The sequence below is a fragment of the Muscardinus avellanarius genome (assembly GCF_963383645.1).
Source record: "Muscardinus avellanarius genome assembly, chromosome: 4".
NCBI classification, from domain to species: Eukaryota; Metazoa; Chordata; class Mammalia; order Rodentia; family Gliridae; genus Muscardinus; species Muscardinus avellanarius.
This window is the reverse complement of record NC_137789.1, coordinates 18,263,901-18,286,602: the sequence shown is the minus strand read 5'-3', so window position 1 is coordinate 18,286,602 and position 22,702 is coordinate 18,263,901. Positions and strand designations below refer to the sequence as shown.

Genomic DNA, 22,702 nt, shown 5'->3' with positions numbered 1-22,702 from the left:
ACTGTGTATGCTCAAGAGTGCTTAGCCCACATGATGCTGTCAAGCCAGCCTGAGGACGGTCCCAGCTACCTGAGTTACCCCGGCTTTCCCAAAAAGGGAAGTTAGAGGACAGAGAAAAGCAATAAGGAAAGAGGCCAGTGTGCTCGGAAGCGCTAGTGGGAGCCATCACCGTACCCCAGGCCCCCGTGTCCCTGCCCTGGTGCCTTCTCCCTAGGCTGGGAAGTTCATGGGTCAAGGAGACACCCATGTGCAGCTTGGACCCCTTTTTCTAGGCATTGCTCTGGGCACCTGAGGCCTTGAAGTTTTCTGACCACAGGGCCTGAGCTGGCTTTGTGGGCAAGAACAGGTCCTTTTCATGGGCCTCGCAGTGGAGCTGTAGAAAGGGCACACTGTGTGGGCCATGTCGTCATTGGCCTCTCCTGGTTAGAGCCAGAACATAGAAGAGGGAGGATATAGGATTGACCACAGATGTTACAGGTAGGCGCACGCGCGTGCGTGCGTGCGTGCGTGTGTGTGTGTGTGTGTGTGTGTGTGTGTGTCTGCCTAGGAACTGAGTACTGAGGGAAATTTGGGGTATAGGGAACTAAAGCTCCCAAATGGCTGTTGGGACTCTCTGGCTCCTCAGGAGGAATCTCAGCTTCTGAAATGTTTTTATTTTTATTTATTTTTATTTTTTCAATTATTTTATTGATGCATTGCAATTATACATTATGGTGAGGTTCAATGTGTTAAAAACTTACATACACATAACTCTTTATACTATCACATATTGTCATAGTATCATTTGAAATCTTTATTTTCTTTCATCCTCCTTTATAAAAAAAAGTGGGTAACGAGAGTCTAGCTTGAAGTTCTTCCTGATGGGAATAGTTACCACCTCCACCATTAATGGTCTATATTACCCTAGCAGCTAACATCTGGTGGGTGACGCCTGCATTTTATACAGTCATACGAAAACCAGGCTTTATATATTTATTCTTTGGACAGCTAATCAGAGAGATTATTCAGAGGTTCACTGGATTGTGTTGCACAGTTACAGGCTGCATTTAGAGTTGTAATGTTGTGATAAGTTTCTTAGGCTATAATATAATTCCTCAGCCAGGTCACACACTGGCCAATAAAATGAGTTGGTTGCTTAAGGGGATATGACCTTGCTTCAAAACATTAGAAAATTCTAAGGCAACATATGAGTTTCTGATACACCAGAGATCTTTGAAAACCAATGACTTTTGCCAATTATGCATAGAGTAGAGGCAGAGATGCTTCTGTTGTGGCTATGTTAACTATAGAGCCTGTGTTTTTGAAGGCTATCTCATTGAAAGATAAAAAATTTTAGCCGGGCGTGGTGGTACACACTTGTAATTCCCGCACTTAGGAGGCTGAGACAGGAGGATTGCGCAGGTTCGAAGCCAGTCTCAGCTACTTAATGAGGCTCTCAGCAACTTAGTGATACCCTGTTTCCAAATAAAATATAAAATAGGTCTGGGAGTATAGCCCAGAGGTAGAAAGCCTCTGGGTTCCACCCCCAGTACCACCAAAAAAAAATTTTTTTTGTACTATAATCTTTTTTATTGGTGCACTGTATTCATACATCATAATGGGATAAAAAAAACTTTTGTAGACATACATGCACACATTGCCCAGTTAGCCCCTACCCTATCCCCACCCCGTTCCCTCCCCATCCCTCCTTCCCATGCTTGGCTTAGTGGTTGACATCTAGTATTATAGCAATTTATCCAAAATTAACAATGATAATCTCACATAACAGTTTCATTTGTCTGATACCAAGCTTTTGATGACTTAAAGATAACATTTCAATATTTCTTTTTACTTTCTTTCTTACCAGAGAATATTTTTTTCTTTTTTTTAGGTGAAACTATCATACATTTATTTATTTATTTTTCAGAAAAAAATCTATCCTAATATGGAATATGGACTCTAGATACCCAAAATGATCTCGAAAAAGAACAAAGCTAGAAGATGTATATTTTCTGATTTCAAACCATATAAAGCTACAATAATTGAAACAGTGTAGTATTGTTATAAAGGCAGATATATAAACAATTGGAGTTAAATAAAAGCCTAGAGATAAATTCTTCCATATATTGTCAAGTTATTTTTGACAAGGTTTCCACAAACATTTGGTGGTAGAAAAAATAATCTTTTAACTAAATATTGTTGAAAAATAATAATTACATGAAAAAAGAATAAGATTAGACCCTTACCTAGCACCATATACAAATATTAACTCCAAATAGATAAAAGACCTAAATATAAATCTTAAGACTATAAACTTTTAGAAGAAAATCTGGGTCATAAAACCTCACAACATTGAAATTGGCAGTGATTTCTTGGATATGATTTCAATGGCACAGGCAACAGAAGAGTATACAAACTCCCTAAAAAATAAAAAAAATATTGTATATCCAAAGACAATGTAAACAGAGTTAAAAGTTACTAATAGAATGGGATAAAATATTTCCAAATGCTATATCTGAAGGTATATTAATATTCCAACTAGAAATCCTAAAAATTAACAACAATAAAAGCAAACAATACAATTTAGAGATAGGTAAAAGACTAACATAAATAATGAATCTCCACAGATAACCAATCTTAATTGTCTGTTGGATGGAAAATCTTGTTTCTCTGGTTCTGGTGTGTGTTACCCATTTCTTCTTTGTAGTTAATCTCTTTGAGTATTTTCTCTAGTACTGGTTTTGAAGACATAAATTTCTTCAGTTTCTGTTTGTCATGGAAGCTTCTTATTTCCCCATCTAATTTGATAGAAAGTTTTGCTGGGTAGGAAATTTTTGGCTGGAAGTTGTTTTCTTTCAGAGTTTGGAATATGTTACTCCAAGCCCTTCTGGCTCTCATGACTTGGTTTGGGAAGTCTGGAGTGATTCTAATTGGTTTGCCTCTGAATGTCACTTGTCCCTTTGTTTTTGTTGCCTTTAAGATTCTCTGCTTGGCTTCCACATTGGTCATTTTGACAATTATGTGGCGTGGGGATCCTCTTCTCCGATCCTGTCTAAAGGGGGTTCTATAAGTTTCCTGGACCTGTGTATCAACCTATTGTTCTATGTTTGGAAGTTTTTCTGCTATTACTTCCTTGAAGAGATTGTTGATCCCTTTGGTTTCACCTTCTTTTCTCTCCTTTATTCCAATTATTCTTAGGTTAGCTCTCTTAAAATGGGCCCATATTTCTTCAATGTCAGATTCCTGCTGTTGGATTTTTTTCCTAAATTAGAAACTATGCATTCATTTTTGGAGTGATCATCTTCTAAGAATGAGATTCTATTCTCCATGTGGTCTAATCAGTTGTTTGTACTTTGAATTGAGGCCTTTACTTCATTAATTGCAACCTTTATCTCTTTTTGGCTCTCTCTGAATTCTTTTCGAAACACTTCTATTATTTCTACAGTTATTTTTCTGATTTGATCTTCTAGAAATCTCTGATTTTCTGTTTTATCAGGTTCTGATGTTGTGGGGTTGTGGGCATTCATTGCTCCATTGTTATTCCTCTTTCCCATGATTTCGGAAGTTTGTGCCTTCTCTGGGTTCTTCCCTTGGGTCACTATGACTTCACTTAAGGTGCTCTGGATCTCAAGTCTGTGGTATCTTGGTCCCTACTACTCCTTTACTGGGTTGTATTGCAGATTCTCCGACCCAGGGAGTTGATAGAGGCTGCTTTAGACCATGGAGGGTGCCAGGTTGGGCATTCTCCTATGGTGTGATATCTCTGCCACTGCCACTCCTCCACTGTGTCAAGTCCCTGGGAGTACAGTACTGGGATTTCTCCTCTGGGGCCTGCAATTTGACTCACTGTTGTTGAGTGCACAGATGTAGCTGTAGTGGACTCGGTGAATTCACTGCTGCTGCCGCCGGCAGCAATATGGTGCCGCTGCCACACCCTCGGCCGTGAGGCTGGCGTATTTCTTCTCTGGTTTTGAGCTCTGCTCTGAGTCCCTGCAGCGTGTGCTGAGCCCAGCCCCTGGGAGCTTTAGATGCTCCCTGCGCTGAAAAATCTACGGAATTCTGCCCGGCTGTTCTGTAGCGGCTCACCTCGGCTCGGTGTCCGCCACTCCTCTCTGGAGCCTGGTGGGCTGTTGAGTGTGTTTGTCTGGAGCTGTCTGGTGAACTCGCTGCTGCCGCTGGCAGTAAGGCGCTGCTGCCGTGTCCTCGGGCATGAGGCCGGCATATCTCCTCTGTGGCTCTGAGCTCCGTTCTGAGTCCCCCTCCTCTCTGGGGCCTGGTGCTGCAAGGGAAGATGGCACTCGTGCCGCTCTGTGCCACGGCTCTGGCCGCAGCACTACAGTCTGGTTTCTTTCTGGTGTTTCATTTTTCCAGCCCTCTTTTTCTCTGTCCCTTGTAATTACATTTTTTGTTTCTCTGCTGATGGTGTTTTCTGGCTATAAAAGGCGCTGATTTTGTGGTAATAGAGATTGCTTGTAAGCAGGGCTTGTAAGCCCTGCTTTTCTCCATTGCCATCTTCCCAGATGTCTCCTCTGAAATGGTTTTCTCAGAACAGTGCCCCAAAGTCTATTTCCCACAATGTCCCAGGCCACGCTCTGTGGGTGAGTAGCACTGTGGAGCCCGTTTCCCCTGTGCAGCCCTGTACATGGGGTTCGGACACCTTCTCCACCATCCAGCCATCTGGGCAGCAGGAGCTGGCACACCTCCAGTGGCCCTGGAGAAAGAGGCAGTTTGTGGGACAGGGACCTGCAGCAGAGGGTGACCAGAGCAACCCCCTCCCCGCATCTCTCTCATCTCTTATCTATGTCTTTTTTTTCTTTTCTTTTCTTTTCTTTTTTTGTGGTACTGGGGATGGAACCCAGGGGCATTCTACCTCCAAGCTACACCCCCAGTCCTATATTTTAGTCTTTTTATTTTTTGAAACAGGGTCTCACTGAATTGCGAAGGGCCTTGCTAAGAAGCTGAGGCTGTCCACCATGATTCTCTGGTCTCCGCTTCCTGAATGCTGGGATTAAAAGCTTGCACCTGACTTTGTCTTCTATTTCTTTCCCCTTCTTCCAGGCAGGCTTGGGAGAGGGAGAGGAGCAAGGCAGGGGAGTGAGAAAGAAACAGCAGGGGGAAGAGGAGAGGGAGAAGGAGGAAGAAGAGAAGGAAGAGGAGGAGAAGGAGGAAAAAGAAGAGGAGGAGGAGGAAGAAGAGGAGGAGGAAGAAGAGGAGGAGGAAGAGGAGGAAGAGAAGAAAGAGGAGAAGGAGGAAGAAGAGGAAGAGGAGAAGGAGGAGGAGAAGAAAGAAAGAAGAGGAAGAGGAAGAAGAGGAGGAAGAGGAGGAAGAGAAGGAGGAAGAAGAGAAAGAGGAGGAGAAGAAAGAGAAGAGGAGGAAAAGGAGGAGGAAGAGAAGGAGAAGAAAGAGAAGGAAGAGGAGGAGGAGGAGGAAGAGAAGGAGAAGAAGAGAAGGAAGAGGAGGAGGAGGAGGAGGAGGAGGAAGAGAAGGAGAAGAAGAGAAGGAAGAGGAGGAGGAAGAGGAGGAGGAGGAGGAGGAGGAGGAGGAGGCGGCGGCGGCTTTCCCAGAACAGATCATACCTGAGTTCTCACGAACTCAAACACATAGAAATAGGTTCCTGCTTGTAAGCTACTAGCAGGGTTCAGCAGCCACAGAAAGGGACACCTGGACGCCTCATTCACCAAAGCTGGACAAAAGCACTTGTGAGCAGGTGGTGATGAGCACAGACATTAGTTAGGGTCAGAAGAACTCAGAGTCCAACAGGCTCTGGCCCTGCCCTTGTGTGACTGCACTACGACCTCACTTCTCTGTTGTATTCTGCCTGTTTCTTTCCTCCTGAAACACCTACACCTCCAGCTCCTGCACATGAGTCACGGCCTCCAACAATCTCAAATTACATCTGGTCTTAACAGAGCTCTTTCCGGCCCATTGGTTCATTTTTTCTGTCCTTACCATGAGCTCAGATCTTAAGAACTGGTTGCTTTGTTTCTGTTTATAAAAGCAAAGATCACTTTTGGCAACCAAAAAGTGAATGTGAGTTTGTTTTGTCACTGAACTTGGCTCTAGGAAATGATTTTTTTTATAAGTTAAAGCTCATGATGATGATGACTGGTAGGTGGGTAAAACACCAATGTTAACATATTTTTAAATTTGTCAGTCTCCGTTTCAGGCCAGTAAAATGACACACCCTGACAGGACATCAAGCCTTAGACAGTGGGCTTCTTGCTCGGTCAATCACACCATTAAGTTGACTTCCCCAGGTCCATATCTGTTCACATTTCTCACTTTCTTAGACATCTCCAGTGACTGCCCGTGTCCAAGAGCCCAAGCCCATGCTTGGCGGGCACAGCCATTGCTCATGGGATCTAAATATATTTTCAGCAGACTCATGGCCGCCTCTCCAGCTCATACTTCCTTTCATCACATCTATGCACCAAAAGAAGGGATTTAATTTTTTTAGCACACCCTGCCCACTCATGCATCTTAGCCTCTGTGTCCTTATTCTTTATTTCTCTAAGGAAATATTTCTCTGTGTGTCCTCTCAAATGCAATACATATGTGTCTCTATGAAGCATTCCCCAGACTCCCTGTGCAGAGCTGTGAGCTCTCTCTTCTCGCTCATGGGTAGAGTCCTCTACTCTTCTTAAAGCACCTCTGATATTCTTTTGAATAAGAGAGAAGGCTGTCTATTACTGCCTTGGGCATGAACCACGCAAGGAGTCATCTGTGTTCTACTTGTCTTTTGCATCCTTAGCACAGTGACAGGCAGATAGTAGAGAATCCAGCAGATGAAGAATAGAGATCCATTCCCATGAACTTCACGTTACTTTTCCAAGAAGGTTGGTAGTGATTTCTGGAGTCAGCCAGCCTGGAATTAAAACCCCAGTTCTATTGTGAACAAATTTAGCTTGGTTACTTTATGCCTCAGTTTCTTTGAATAATAATGGGAGTAATGTTAACTTCATAGAGCAGCGGGGAAGATTAAGTATAAAATTATGCTACTTTGCAATGCCAGGCACAAAAACTCATCCAATGATCAGACCAAGCTACCCAGGATAATCTCTCTCTCTTCTCTCTTCTCTTCTCTTCTCTTCTCTTCTCTTCTCTTCTCTTCTCTTCTCTTCTCTTTCCTCCTCCTCCTCCTCCTCCTCCTCCTCCTCCTCCTCCTCCTCCTCCTCCTCCTCCTCCTCCTCCTCTTCTTCTTCTTCTTCTTCTTCTTCTTCTTCTTCTTCTTCTTCTTCTTCTTCTTCTTCTTCTTCTTCTTTTCTCCCCCCCCCCCTCTCTCTCTATTGTACTGGGGATGGAACCCAGGGCATTCTACCTCTGAGCTACAACTCCAGCTCTATTTTCTAATCTTTATTTTGAAACAGGGTCTCACTGAGTTGCAAATGGAGCTGAGGCTGGCTTCGAACCTGCATGATCCTCCTGTCTCAGCCTCCCAAATACTGGGATTACAAGTGTGCACCACCATGCCCGGATTGCCCAGGTTCTCTTGACAGATCCCTTCATGTCTGACTCTATGTGGCTATGGGACCAACATCTTGGGACAGAGATTCTATTGGTGCAGAACCAATCTACTTGAGAGGCAGGGGATTAGCCTGGATCCTATAGTACTTTGCTTAGCCCAATTGTATTTGAAGATCAAATGTGATTGTGTTTGAAGATCACTAGAATACTCAAGTGAATCAAATGTCAAGAGAAACAAGAAAACCCGACTGAATCAGGCAGCAGGTTAGTGAATTCTACCCCTGATTGCATTTCACATAGACAGGTCAGTGCTTCCTTGCTGCCAGCTTCGATTGCTGTCCTAGGCCATTGTTAATAAATGTAACTGTCCCATTTTCAGCAGAATGGATGGAACTTGAGAATATTATACTGAGTATAGTCAGTGTCAAAAAAACGGGTAGATGTCTGTTTTCTCTTTTATGTGGAAATTAGATAAATTTTCAGAATTAAGGGCAACTTCAGATAGATTAGCAAAGACTCCAGGGGAGTGTCTGAGGGGGATTAGGGAAGGGAGAAGGGGGAGCCAAAGTCATAAAGAATGTAGTAGTTGAAATAATGCTATGAATGTATACAAAACCACCAATTCCAATCTTAAAGACATATGTGGAGTAGGGCGAGACGTGGTGGGGAGGACTTCAAGAGCAGTGTGCATATGTTTTTATGACACTCTGCACCCCAATATGTTATAAGATTACAATGCAAAAATAAATAAATAGTGCATTCCACTAATATATTTGAATTCCACTAATTCTCCATTTCTAGGATTATAGCCCAAACTAATCAAGCCAGTTTGGAAAAGCAGCCAATGGAGGTATAGTCCACAACTTTAACGAACATTGAGGGTTTGAAATTGAACACACAGAAGGAAAATGAACAGATTGGTTAATTTTGTCTTCCCTGTACCATAAACATTCAGTCTTTACCTGGCCCATACAGACCACCAGGCAATATATGTTCTTCTCTATATTTTATTACAAATGCATAGTTTTGCATCCACTGGTGATTCCATTTGTGCTAAGAAAGCATTCAGTTACTGTGCTAAAGGCAGGTTAAGAGGCAGCCCAGATGCCGGCTAAGCCAGGGCTGAAGGTGACCCCACCAAGCATCACAAGGCTGCCACCCTTGACTTAACACAGCTTGGCCTTGCTGCATTGCTTAAGCTGCCATGAAACAAGCCAAGGCTGAAGGGGTTTTGGTGCTAGTCCCAACTGCAAGTTTGATTTGGAATGTGCTCTCGATGAAGACGAAGGTGGCTTCTCCTTGTGCTCCTCCTGCCCTGGCTTAGCTCAGTGCAACAGGGCCATCAACAATTTCCTGAAGTCCCCAGAGGTGTCGGAGTGAACCATGTCAGAAAGAGACTTCTGATACTTCTCCTGGAACTTGGCCTTTATCCCCTGCAGGTCCAGCTGTAGGAAAGATAACAGCATGGTGTTGAGGTGGACAACAACATTGGTAGTTTGTTCACTATAAACAGCAGGCGCTATTTTTTTTTTTATGGTACTGGGGATTGAACCCAAGGATATTCTACCTCCAAACTACACCCCAGGCCCTATTTCTTATTCTTTATTTTGGAATAGGGTCTCACTAAGTTGTAGAGGGCCTCACTAAGTAGCTGAGGCTGGCAGTGAACCTGTGATCTTCCTGTCTCAGCCTCCCAGGTACTGGGATTATAAACTTGGGCCAACATGCCCTCTTCTAAATAGTTATACTCATTTGGTTGCTTGTGCCTTTAAACAACCCTTGGAGGCAGGGCTTACGTTATTTCCATTTGTGGATTAGGAAAGAAAAGTCATATTCAGCTCCCCAAAGGTAGCAGAGGTATCTGCATGTGTGTGTGTGTTCCATGACAATTTTATGTTATTTTTAGCTCCTACAAAATAGTATTTTTCTTCTGAGTGCTTTACATGATCTGAAAATGAATCTTTCTTTTTTGGGTAATAGGATTATACTACAACAGGTGGTGGGCCCCATTTGGGCTATAGGTCACTGCTTGCTGATCCCTGGTAGAAAATTGTCAGCATGGAGACCTGAGATTAAGCATTTCCCCCTTTGATCAGCAAGGATGTTAGTGCTGGTCAACAAAATTCAAATCAATAGTTATTTGTATGACTTATTTTGAAAGCCTAGAAACCAGGAGCTGGCGGTGGGGCTAAAGTCAGGAGAAAAACAGATAAAACAATCGCTCTGCTTTGCCGCGGACGTTTTACAGCTAGTAAGGGAGGTAACTCTTGCTTCAGAAAATATGTAATTCCAGATTGAGCAAAATGAGTTCTAGAAGAAACAAAGAGCGTTTTCTCTTTTCTTTTTGGATTGGAGTCTACCTTGCTTTGCAGACCTAGAAACTGTGGCTCAGGTATCTGATTATTTCTTTTCCTGCCCCAGTTAGAGAGCTGAACTGAAAGAGAGAGGAAGAGGCGAGACAGGAGAAAGTGGGGGAGTGAGAGATTGTTTGCAGTGGATGCTGAGCAGGAGAGAGTCCACTGAAGGCAAATGGCTCCTTGCCTAGTGCTGGGGAGGAGCAGGAAGTGGGGCGTAGAATGGGAGTGCCCTGGAGACCTGCTTTAGTGCCCCGTGGCTTTGGAGGATTAAGGGATCTGGTCAAACAATATCTAGCTGAGCCTGAAACATTCTGAAGTAGCCGTGTACATGTCGACGTGACCCAGGACACGCACGTGTTCACTGCGGAGCATCTTGGGGTTGAACAGTCAGTTCACGGTCCACATAGGAGTGAGCAAGGAACCCTGACGAACCTTCTGGATGGATCCAGTACCCCTGCGAACCTTTCGGAACCCTGGGGCTGCTCTATTGCAAACCTGCCTCCTCTCAGACCCCCAAGACCTCTCTGTGGCTTTGGCTGGGGGTTGTGTTGGTTAACGGCAGAGAGCCAGAGAAGGGGATTACCTGGAGAGAGAGAGGGAAAGATTTCGAGCAGCAGAGTAGAGAACGAGAAAGTTGCAGGAGCGTAGCAGAGAGGCTGGCAAAGGGAGAGAGAAATGGTCCTGGAGAGATTTAGAAAAAGACAAGTCATGGAGGAGGAGGAGGAGAGAGGGGGAGGAGATATTCCAGGAATAGAAGTAAAAATGAAAGAGCTGTCTTGCAGCGAAGTTATATTTAAAAACAGCATCAGATGCTAAGTATTTGTCAAAAGGCAGGGATCAGAATTTAGGTTGGCACCTCTCCCTCTTCGTTTAACATTTTTTTCCTTGAGGGAGGATATCTGTGGTTTTCAACTGCTTATTTCCACTCCATTCTCTGAGGCTTCCCTACAGCAGACGGAATGCCATTTCCCCTTTATTTCATATCCCCTTCTGCCTGTGGCCCTAGATCCCAAGGCATTAGCTGAAGATCTTGGCAGCTGCTCCCTAGCTTTCGGCTGTTCATTCCCTTCCCTTTCTTAGACACATGCATTCTTCTCAGATAGAGGACAAAACTTGATTCCTGGGGGTTAAAAAACCCCTCCATTGAGGAAGAAAGCAGAGGTTGTTCAATGGAGGAGCTACATACGAATAAGTGTAATAGTATAAATATAACATGGTTAACCTGGACACTTTCTATTGGGAAGGGGGAAGGGAAATGGAGGGGGAAGGGATTGAAGCATAATCTTAATGTATGCCACTTTCAATATGTTTCACGTGTGTATACATGTGTGTTGCTACTCCTAGGAATGAACTATTTAGATGGCACATAAACAGGTACACAATGCTATTTGTGGTGTTAAAAAAAAATATGAGGGGGTATAGGTGTAGCCCTTCAGAAAATGTACGTTGAAACAGGCTCCGGAGCAGGAGCAATCATAAATAGAAGGTTGAGAAACATTCTCTTTTGGTAACGTGTTTCTTGTGTAAAATCGTGCTTCTATGATGTGTCCAATTAAAAATACAGGCCTCGCTCAGGAACCAGCACATAATTTGCTTATTGTCTACGCTGCAGGGTGACCTCTTTCAGTGTCCTTGTTTTGTCTTCCTTAAAGTGGAGCCGGATGTAACTCCTTCAAGTTCCCCTCTACACACTACCAAGAACTCTCTGGAGCCACAGATGCCCAAAATAGGAGCAACTATCATTGTATTTTTATAAAAAGAAACAGACTGAAGGAGAGTGCTGTCTTTGGCAAGTTCTGGGAAGGCAGGGATTGTCTCTGTTTTACTTTTATTATAAATAGGTTCTTAATAAAAGCTACTCATGGATGATATCAGTAGTGGGCCACAGAGAAGCCTCGGCCACCTCTCTGGAATGGAGTGTCTTACCTCAGCCCTGGTCACGATGATGCGGATTAAGGTCTCCTCGTCTGTCCCCACACCCTTCATGGACTTGTACAGCCGGTCAGCAAAATAGCCCTCGAGGTCCTGGGCACATCTCACTGGGCAGGACAAAAGAGCAGAATGTGAGGTGCTAATGTGTTGGTGAAGAACATGGGGACCCCTTGGAAGGACCAGAGTGTCACCTGGCTGTCCTTGGAGATGAATGGCTTGTGAGGTGGAGGTTGGAAGGAGCCAATATCACACTGCTACAGATTGAGATCTAGAAGTTTCCCCAGGTCAGGGCCCCTGGGCTCCTTAACCAGAAGCTGGTCAAATCCATTTCCGAAGAATGAGACCATTTCCTGCTTCTTCCCTGAAGGACCTCGGGGAGGGGGGAGGACAGTGGGAACCATCTTCAGGTTGCCCTGTAGAGTCCATGACTCAACCACAGCAATAACTGTCTCAGTGAAATCTCTGGAGATGGTATAGTACTTGGTGGGGCCCATGGTGTGGCTAGCGACCTTCTGAAGCAATACTTCATAATCTTGTGGATTGTCCAGCCCGACCATGGCCTGCTTTCTTGCATGCAGCAAATTACCTATCCTGGGTTTTCCTCGCTGTGTCTTTGTGTCTCAGCTCGCTGCCCTCTCTGGGGTCCCCACCATCTTGGTGATGTGGGATGTGGGCTTATCAGCTGTTTGAGCCTTTCTAAAGGTCACCTTTCTCTGGGGCTGCTCTATGCTCCTTTCTTATCCTCCCCAGCTTTGCTCCATCCACAAATGAATGAAGTGTGGTTTCTACTCATGAACCAGGCAATAGAGTGCTCCTTCCCTCTTGGGACTAAACCACCATTTCTCACTCCTCAGCCCAGGCTCACATGTACTCATCATGACTAACGCTTATGAGGAACAAACTGTTTACTCCTTAGGTTGCTAACATTTCTCCAGTGTGCTTGTATATATATTTCCGATGTTAGCATTAATAATGAGTAATAAATTCAGCATTAAGTGTGGAGTGTGCAACCTTAATACGGCCTGTAATGGGACTCTAGTCCTCGAGGTAATTATCTATGTGTCCGATGCTTGTGAGTAGGGAGAGGAACAGCGTCAGGGAAGCAGAGCCTGGGTTGGGATCAGTCTTCTCTTGTAGGCCACGTGGCAACCGCTAGAGTTTTAGTGGAAAGTGAAAGTCCACACTCAGGTGTCTGGTCTTTTTTATCCCAAGTATAATCCCAAAGTCCCTGGGCTGCTGCTGGTGGTGTGACTTTGAGGAGTGGTATATTTGCGATTCACTGTGATCCCCAGGCAGTCAAAGCTACTGACATCCACAGTCTCCCTCTCCACGCAGCAGTCATGCCTGCTGACACCACTGTCTGCCCAAAGGCAGTGTGTTCCATACCCACATAGGGGTCTTCTTCCTGGACATTCTTTCTTAATAATTTGGGAGGAAAACGCTCAACTTTGCTATGGTAGATAATCTATACCCGGGGAGCAACTTCTGTTGTTAGCAGCAGCAGGAATTCCTCAGAAGGTTGGATGGGATGGAGGACAGTTCTCACAAAGGGAAGAGCAGCCAGCCACTGTGCTCTGTATCCTGTTCCTTCTTGTTTTCAAAGAGCCGGGGCTCTCGGGCTTCAGTGAGCTCATGATGATCCCCGGGGAGCTTATAAAAGTGTGGCTTTCTGTGCTCCATTCCAGTCCGGGTTTCTCCATGGGAAGCCTGGAGTGGGGCCCAGCACTCAGTTCTAACAGAAGACTATGATGCAGGTGGTCCATTGGCCCTGTGGTCATAGTTCCATCCTCTCTATGGAAGATTCTACACAAGAGTCTAGACATAAACTGGTGTCTTTATGAGTTGGATGGGAGCAGGATGGAGAATGTCTACAAAATAGTTGTGAGGTCATGTTCTATTATTTGTGTAGTTTATTCTCAAGGTCTTTTCACTATTACTTTTGCTAACACCAAATACACCAACTCCTCCTCTTCATGGCTCCTAACCCCAGGGATTAGCTTTTCATTCCTCTGTGCCCTCCTTGCTCTATCTGTCTGTCTTCTTCACTGTAGCCCAATCTGTTGGTTTGTGTATATCCGCTGTGGATATTAAGCTCCTTAACAAGAGCAAGAACTGGGACTTATTGGTCTTTGATCTCCATACCTAGCCCAGGCCCCAGGCCCAGGTAGTTGCTGAGCTAATGTTAAATCATTGACTGGTTGCATCTCCATCTTTTGACTACACTCTGGTATTTGCCAGTTTTCTCTACACTGTAAGGATTCGAAGGCTCAAAACCAGGCCATGAGTAGAGCCCTCCACCTCTCTCAAAGCCCTAAGGACACTTGTCCAAATTGGGGCTCATGTGTCTCCAGTGTGGGTCATAAGTTTTATTAGAGCTGTTTCAGCCTCACAGTAGAAGTCCTACCAGTTGGAATGCAAAATGAGTATGGATGGGAAAAAAAATCAATTGTCAACATTTTTTTAAACCGAAACAAATGAAAAAAAAAAAAAAAAACTAAACAAATGAGTTTGGCAGCTGGAGCACATTTTTTAGCTTCCAGGGCTGCTTGTTTGTCTATCCCTCTTCTTCTGGGGACCTGTTCCTCATTCCTTGTGCCATTTGGGATGGTGCCTGGATTCTTCACCACAGCAGCATGGACAATGGACAATGCCTTCATTCCAGGACTTGCAGAAATACAAAGGGAGCCTGCCGGACACGGCCCCATGCCCATCTCTCTGCTATTTCCTGCTTTTAGGCAACACTTGGAAAGAAGGTCCAGGCATTTGCTTGGCATGCCCAAGACCTAGACTCCCTCCTCTCACTTTCTAAACAGGCCTTATTCTTTGTAAATGTTGAAGTGAACTAAAAGGAAACCCGGTAGCCATCGAGCATGAGCAAAAACCTGTCCAGGGTTCCACAGACAAGTTTCAAAAACTAGTGTATGTCATATAAACCACATCCTTCTCCTGAGGCTAGATAATGGCCCCAGGCTACTTATGGATGCTCCCAGGGACCCCCTATACTTCATGGGATTGTAGTGGACACTGTGGTGCACCACTCAGGTGCCTTCCTCGGAGTCAAGGTGCTTATGTCAAGGGTCTCCTGCTGATTATTCATAGTTAGGGCCATTCCCAAGAATTGACCTCCAGGTAAGAGTACTGATTTGCCCAAGGTTGGAACTGCTCCTTGGGTGCAACCAAAGCCCAGTACCCAGTTGATCTAGGGTACAGAGACCTAGGCCCCTTGATCCATTTTGAACACCCCAGCTTCCCAGCTCCCTGTAGGACAAGAAATGCTTTGCATTCACTGTCCCCCTTGCCCAATGCTGCTTAGATATGTAGTTCCCAAAACTATTCCCTGAAACCATCCTGCATGCAAATCTCAGTCTCCGAGTATTGTTCCAGGGAGCCCATCCACAGCAGAGACTTTAACTTTACCGAGAGTCAAGTAGGCATTCTTCAAGTCTCCTGAGGTTTCTTCTTCAATGACTTCTTCCATGTTTTTCCCCATGAGCTGGAGAGGAAAGCAAAGACCAGCTGTTACTCTAGAATTGGCTATGGCCTTGGCACTCTTGAGTTGTTCTTTTAGAAAAACACTACATTTTTCCAGACTTCGTGCCTCAGCTGTGAGGAACACCTGCCTGCCTCTTACCCCTTCTTTGAGGGGCTGTCACTACTGAGTTATTCCAGAGTTGATCATTACTGGATTTGACCCCACTCAGTGACCTTCGCTGGGCCTGGGTTTCCTTAACTGTAATATTAGGCAGTGGAAACTAAGCAGGGTGGCTCAGGCCTGTGATCCCATTTCTTGGGAGGCTGAGACAGGAGGATCACAGGTTGAAAGCCAGCCCCAACAACTCAGTGAGACCCTATTTCAAGGTAAGAAATAAGAAGGACTGGGGGTGTAGTTCAGAGGTAGAGCTTCCTTCCCTGGGTTCAATTTCTAGTACCCCCAAAAGCAAAAAGAAAAAGAAAAAGGCAGTGGAGGAAAAATTAATTCATACTACAATAGTAGTTTCTTGCATTATATAGCATTTTAAGCTTCCAATGTGTTTTTATCTTTTCCAGCTCAAAATTTCTAGTAGGTTGTGGTTGTAATAGTCTGACCTGCATCTCCCTTGTCTCAGGGCCGGGGACCCAGTCACCTACAGTTTGGGTGGAATAAGTCGAGGCTGTGAGATTCCCAGTGAGGACTTGGTCTACGGTTCCTGAAAGAGTGGTGCCAACCACGTCAAAATGCCACTTTCCTTCATTCCAGGGTGACTGCAGATGGTCGTATATTCACCACCGGCTCACATGTCACTCTGCGCAGCATTACACGTTAGGTTTCTTTCCAAATATTTACAGAAGCTAAAGTTAGAGTAAATTGTGACTATCCTTAATACAAATACTGCCTGGGCCAAGCTCAGGGCAGGCAAACCAAGGAAAAGCGAAGTGCTTTGCTGGGTCTGAGTGCTTCGCATCTTTCTTAGAAGTTATCTTTTGAGGCCATGACACAATCGATCCTATAAATAGTTGGGACCTTCAAGTACTAGCGGAGATTCGAGTTCTAGTGGAGATTATTCCTTCTGAAAACTACTCTTTGTGATGCAAGCACAGTAGATGTGGGAGGAAGAGGGGCCAGACTTCATGACGCTTCCTGGCCGGGTCCTCGGCCATTATTCTAGCCACAGGTCTGCAAGTGAGGCAGTAGGAAGGGGCAGTGGGGCTTTAAGTCTTGTCCCTTCCTTAGCTCCCCAACCTCTCTGGGGTTTGACGTGGAAGTTGGTGTTTTAGAAGGGATGGGTATCAGTTCCCCAGAAACAGTGCTCTTGTTTTACAGCTGAGATCCCATTTCAAGTGGACATTTTGTTCATACAGGTCTGTATGAATCAAAACAAATTCTAAACCAAAAAACAATCCTCGTGTTAAGCCACTTTCTGTTTCTATTGTCAATACCAGGCAGAACAGTGTTTTTCAATTTTCTGTAGACTCTCATCCCACAAAATAGATAAGGGCAGACCAACAGCTATTCTGGGGAGGTGATAGGTGGGCATCAGTGCCACTCAGGGCTCTTCCTTGCAATGACGTCAGGGGGCGCTAATCACAGACTGCAAGGAGATGGCCCCGCCCCTTTCTCTTTCTGCCCCGCCCCTTCCTAGTGGCTACTGAGGCATCTCCAGGGACTCCATGGAGCACGATCTTTCTTAGGTGAGTTTTCCACTCCAGTTGCCAGAACACCTAATTTTTAGGGGGGTCTTTGGGCAGAACCAGGTTTTATAATCTCAGTACACACATGATGAAAGTATATTCCAAACCAGTCCAGAGGCTCTAGTTAGTTAGGCAGCAGTGCTGTGGGGAGATCATTAGAAGAATAGGAAGGCACTTCTGTAAATCCCAACCCCTTCCCTGTTGAGAGCAGAGCCCTGTGCACTGTGGCTTAGATGACTGAACATGTAAGGGGAGGGGCCAAGAGCCCAGCGCAAGACCTGGAGGCATTAATGCCTGCTCTCTCTCTCTCTCTCTCTCTCTCTCTCTCTCTCTCTCTCTCTCTCTCTCTCTCTCTCTCTGTGTGTGTGTGTGTGTGTGTGTGTGTGTGTGTATACGCTGAACACCTTGTTTGTGGACCTTACTTTGGCTTTATAACTGTGCAAGTCCTTCAGGTTTGGTAAAATTTTCGACTGTAATAATCTTTCATTGATGCAGCAGTTTGGGGAGATTCAGTTGCTTGGATTGGATTGTTGAGCTGGTCAGAAGTCAAGACTCAGGTGTACAGGCCAAATAAAAGGCAAAACCGTGAGTTTTTGTACCAAAAATTAAAATTCAATTCTATGTCAGAATAATCTAAGACATAGTCCGTGCCAGGGATCTTAGGTGAGCATCTTGGTACTTTTGGCCCTAAATCATCAAACACTTACAGAATTCACGCCTCAAGAGCAGGGTAGCCCTAAAAAGTCAACAATAAAAATCCACACAAATGGCATTTGTGAAAAGCATTTAGAATAGATCAACTGGTAGCATTTTAGAGCTGGTTTCATGTAAAAAGAAATCATCAAGTCTGTAGATCACCTTATCATCGAGTTGAGCTGGGGCTCTGATTCTTGGCACTACTGGCTCACACAGGAAAACTCCCAACAATTGCTAATAGTTATTGGGTGCCCATAGCATGCCACGTACTTTCTGAGTGTTTTCTTCTGTTAATTCATTAACTTCATACTGATCCTATGAAGGAGGTTTTATTAGCCCTATTATAAAAATCAAGAAAATCGAGGCGCAGAACCTTTAATCATTGGCTCCAGGTCAGCCTCTAGTAGCCTACTGCCAACTTCTCAAACTTCAACGTGAAAATCTGGAAAACTTATTACGATATGCAAATTGTAAGGCCCACATTCCAGGGAATCGGGTTCAGTAGGAGAGCGGAAAGGCTGAGAATTCTCATTCTTAGTTTCTCAAGTGAGACTGCTGCTGCTGCTTGCAGATTTGAGATGTTGGCTTAGAGGGTATCCTTGTAAATAATAGTCACTAGTTCATGCAGTTGTATGTGTGAGTTTCCTATAATGATCATCAGTGACAGCCATCCTCAGAAACTCCATCTGTGGTCCCTATCACGTGGCAGAAGACCTCCATCCCTGGCTCCAGGCACAGAGAGCAGGGTCAGCTGCCTTTGATCATGACTCTGGGCATGATTTGAAAGGAGAGGACCCTGTAGGCTTATGTACAGTAACGATAAAATTCCAAAGCTTTGCTGTCTTTTCATCTATTGGCAACACATGGGAAAGGCTATTTCGAGTGAGGAGTGGCCAGCTCTAGCCAAAGTAGGCGCTCAGGCTGGGGAGTCTTGGAGTTCTCATCCATTTTCTGCTACTGACTTGCTGTGTGGTCCTGATAAGTTACAGATGGCGGCTCACTGGGGACCGTGCTCATCCAGCAGTCGCAGGCCACAAGAGCTGCTCAGCATCAAGTTATGGTATTGTTGTGAAATTGAAATGAAACACAAGGCGTAGAAGTGCTTTGAATCAGTAAAAGCACTCTACAGAAAAAAGGAGCCAAAAAAGAAAAAAAATCTGATAGTCCACTTAAGGTGTTTTGCAAAATAAAGATTGCTTTTTAAGGGAAGGGCTTATCACTGAGTACTTTGAAGGAACTCACTCTCTTTGTAGGCTTCAAACAGTCATGAGATTAAAAACCTGATTTATGCATGTGTTTTCCAGGGCCTGTGTCTGAGGTATATCACATCTGTCTTGAGAGTTCTAGGCACTGTTAGCCCAGCTGTAAATTGAAATAATAATAAGAGCTCACCACATGCCAATTACTGTTCTGAGCCTTTATCTTATTTAACTCTTAAAATCACTCTAGGACAGTGGGATGCTGATGTTCCAAAAAGACGGAGAGAGGTTTGCTCACCTGCCGGGGCAGAACCAGGATTGTCCCTGGATTCTTTGACCTGCGAACTTTGCTCCTAATAGCAACACTTCACCATTTTCCTGGCCTCTGCTAGAAACCAGGGCCTCCTGACCTCAGCCCTGGAAGCCAGGCCCGGCAGCTCTCGGCTGTGCCGCTCTCTTGTGCATGGGGTGGGGGGGGGTTAGCAGCGCCCCGGGCCTCACTCCCACGAAGACCCACTATTGTACATAATCTTCTAGTGCCACAGTCCAGGTCTTGCCTTCTTTTAGAAATAACTTCAGACAGTTTTCCAGAAATCCCTTTCACCTCAGTACTTCATTACTTACAATTTGATAGGCTTGAAAGGTGGCTTGTAACTGCTTGTAGTTCCTCTTGGCCAGGACTTCATTGAAGGCAAGCTCATCAGTGCCCCAGCGGCCTTCCCCTGCCTGAGGGTCACATTTTAACATTGAATAAAGGCTTTTGTAAACAGACTGAAGATACAGTGCTGTGACTAGGTCTGGTTTTTAAAGTGTGTGTGTGTGTGTGTGTGTGTGTGTGTGTGTGTGTATGTGTATAGAATGGTACTGGGGATGGAACCCAGGGCCATTCTATACCCCCAGCCCTATTTTTTATTCTTGATTTTGAAACAGGGTCTCACTGAGTTGCAAAGAGCCTCACTAAGTAGCTGAGGCTGTCCATGAACCGCGATCCTCCTGTCTCGGCCTCCCAAATGCTGGGATTACAAGCGTGAGCCACCATGCCCGGCTTGTTTTTATTTTTAATATTCTTTTGTTGGTTTCTTTTGTAGTCTCACTTTGTAATCTAGTTCAGAGTGATAGGGACACACATGTACGCAGCACCTGGTGAGCAGCTCCCACCATCTTCCTATCTTTTCTCATGTAGTCTCATGCATGATACTGAAGTTGCCATTGGTATTCTCAAATATGTCTATAACTTAGATGTTTCTTTATTGATTCTTCCTCTGCTCCTCGCCACCCTCCCCTAGACCCCCTCCACCACTCCACTGGGGTTCTCCTCCATGATCTGAAGTCCCTCTGGTATCCTGATTACTCCGTGCACTCTGCACATGAGAGAAAACATCGGATCCTTCACTTTCTGTGACTGCCTAATCTCACTTAACACAATGTTCTCCAGGTCCTTCCGTTTTCTTGCAAATGACATAATTGTGTTCTTCTTTATTGCTGAGTAGAATTTCGTTGTGTGTATATCCCGTATTTCTGTAATCCATTCATCTGTTGATCAACACCTAGGTTGGTGCCATGATTTGACTATTGTGAATTGTGTTGGTATGAACATGGATATGCATGTATCACTATAATCTGATTTCACTCCTTTGGGAAAGATACCTAGTTTCTAGGGAATTATAAAATATGCACTGAATAGAAGTCAAATGGGTTGATTAAGCACTTTGAACTTCTAACACATGACTACATATTATTTATGCCTTCCCTCGTTCCAAAATGAGGTGGCTAGCCCCAGAATAGAAGACCAGGAACTGTTCTGTCTGATCTATACAGATCTAGGCATAGAATTATTTCTTAAGAGTCATACTTATTTCCCAAGTAACTCCCATTTGTGTGAAATAAAGAAACATTTGCTGAAAGCAATTGTAATAAATTTAAAGAAAAGTATGGGGAGGCTGGCACATCTGCATACTTACATCATACAGGTCTTTGGCGTCCTTACCGGCCAGGTCCTTGTCCACAGAGTCCCCTTCATCACGACCAGCCTGGAAACAGCGATGCAGTGTTACTAACTTCAGTTCCTGCTTGACCACAGGAAACCAAAGGCAAGTCCTGGGGGTGCTCTGGGGGTGAGGAAGGAGGGGTGGCCTGAAGCACAGGTCTGCCTGGCAAAGCTTCAAGGCCTGCTCTTTGCTGCCATCTTTTGGACATGACTGAAATGGTGTTGATTCTGTGATAACACTTGTGTGTGCATGTGTCTCCTCTCTCCTCTCTTCTCCTCTCTTCTCCTCTCCTCTCCCCTCCCCCTCACCCCTCCCCTCTCTCTCTCTCTGAAGCCAGACCTTAGAACAGTCTCTCAGAGTAAGTCCATTGCTCCAGAATCTCACGTTTCACCCTTCAGGGTCCCAGTGCTAAAGGAGTCTGAGAGTTGCTTTGGGAAAGTCATGAAAGTCTAACCTTAGGCCCTTTGTGGGGGGCGGAATACTAAGGTGACCCTCAGTGATCCGCACCCTGGTGTAATCCCCTTTCCTGGAGCATGGATAGGAGGCATAGGTATGAGCTGTCACTCTGGTAATTGTGTTAGACAGTATAGAAGACCTTTTTTTTTTTTTTAATGTAAGTCAGGTCCCTAATCAGTTGAAAGGATCAAAGGGAGATTGTCCTTGGTGGGTCTGACCCAATCATGTGAGGGCTTTTAAAGCTCAGAGATGGGAGAAGTCAGAGAACGAGTTTCTGATGTCCTGGAAGACATGGTAGGGAGCCACAGATGGTCTCTGGGAGCTGATAGTGGTCTTCAGTTGACAGGTGGCAAGAACCCAGGAACAGCAAGACCCCCCCCCCCCAGCCCGAGCCTTAGTTAAGCCCTGGCTGACACTTTGAGTTCAGCCTGGTGGGACCCAAGCAAAGGGTGCAGCTAACACCTACCTGGACTCCTGACCCCCGGCTGCTGTGAGTTAGTAGATCTATATTGTTTGAGCTGTGGAGTTTCTGGGAAGTTGTTACACAGCAAGAGAAAACCTACCCTTCCCGCTGCAGTTGGACACTACTTGCTTTAGAGCTCAGCTGCCAGTGTATGCACAGTGGGAGGGAGGAGCAGAGGAAATGCACAACAAGGATCCAAGAGAGGGGTGTGTCAGGGAGCATGGTGCTGGCTGCCTGGGGGCCCCAGGTGGGCCTTGGCAGGGCCAATCCTGAAAGCCCTGCCCGCTTCCCTGGGGGAGCTCCTCACAGAGGAGCGCGAATTCTGGAAGAAGGTGCAGATGGGTGGTGCGGGGTTTGCCTGGGGTCAGACGATCTGCTTCTTGCTCCTGCCCTGTGTCTTCCTAGCTGCGTGGACCTCGGCAGGCTACCCGTCTCCGGAGGCCTGACTTTCCTCATCGGCCGGATGGTTATGCTTGAAGAACCAGCTCAATAAGCAAACAAGGTTGTAAACTGCACATAACTGGGCAGAATGACTTCCCCATCTCTGGCTGATGGAGCAAGGGTTGATGATTTTTAATAAGAGAAGGAAATGTTTATCTACCTTGCCCTCCTTGTCATGCTGCCAAGGATTGTTTCCCAAGGTCATGAAGCAGGGGGACCTGTTTACTCTTACCTGGAGCAGGGACACCAGAATCTTTTCTAGGTTTCCACTCGTATCACCTTTGACATCGGATTCAAGGCTTCTGCCAAATACTTTTGAGGAAGAAAAAGGGAGAGGAGAAAGCAGACAATTCAGTTCCCAGAAGTATTTGGAAAGGGTCATATTGTACTCAAAGTCAGAACAAAAGGTCACTTACGCTTTTCATAGGCCTCTTTGATGGCGATGATTTCCTAGGAAGGTAATTAAAACAAATCAACGTCCAGGAGACACACAAACACACATGCAGAGGAGGCAGAAGTCCATCTTGGGGCACAGGCTGCTTTGTAGTCTGATCTTTT

At 45.2% G+C, this 22,702-nt stretch overlaps 1 protein-coding gene across 1 annotated transcript in view; it reads right to left on the bottom strand.

Annotated features, from left to right (window-relative positions):
- Positions 1 to 8,768: 8,768 nt before the first annotated feature.
- ANXA13 (annexin A13) overlaps positions 8,769 to 22,702 on the bottom strand; it is a gene marked incomplete at both ends in the record, with an annotated part of 54,814 nt that continues 40,880 nt past the window's right edge. The window contains 7 exons of the mRNA XM_080695123.1: positions 8,769 to 8,888; positions 11,727 to 11,839; positions 15,150 to 15,225; positions 19,421 to 19,522; positions 20,758 to 20,826; positions 22,377 to 22,456; positions 22,561 to 22,594. Coding sequence (XP_080551249.1) covers positions 8,769 to 8,888; positions 11,727 to 11,839; positions 15,150 to 15,225; positions 19,421 to 19,522; positions 20,758 to 20,826; positions 22,377 to 22,456; positions 22,561 to 22,594 — 594 coding nt within the window. The remainder of the gene's footprint in view (positions 8,889 to 11,726; positions 11,840 to 15,149; positions 15,226 to 19,420; positions 19,523 to 20,757; positions 20,827 to 22,376; positions 22,457 to 22,560; positions 22,595 to 22,702) is intronic.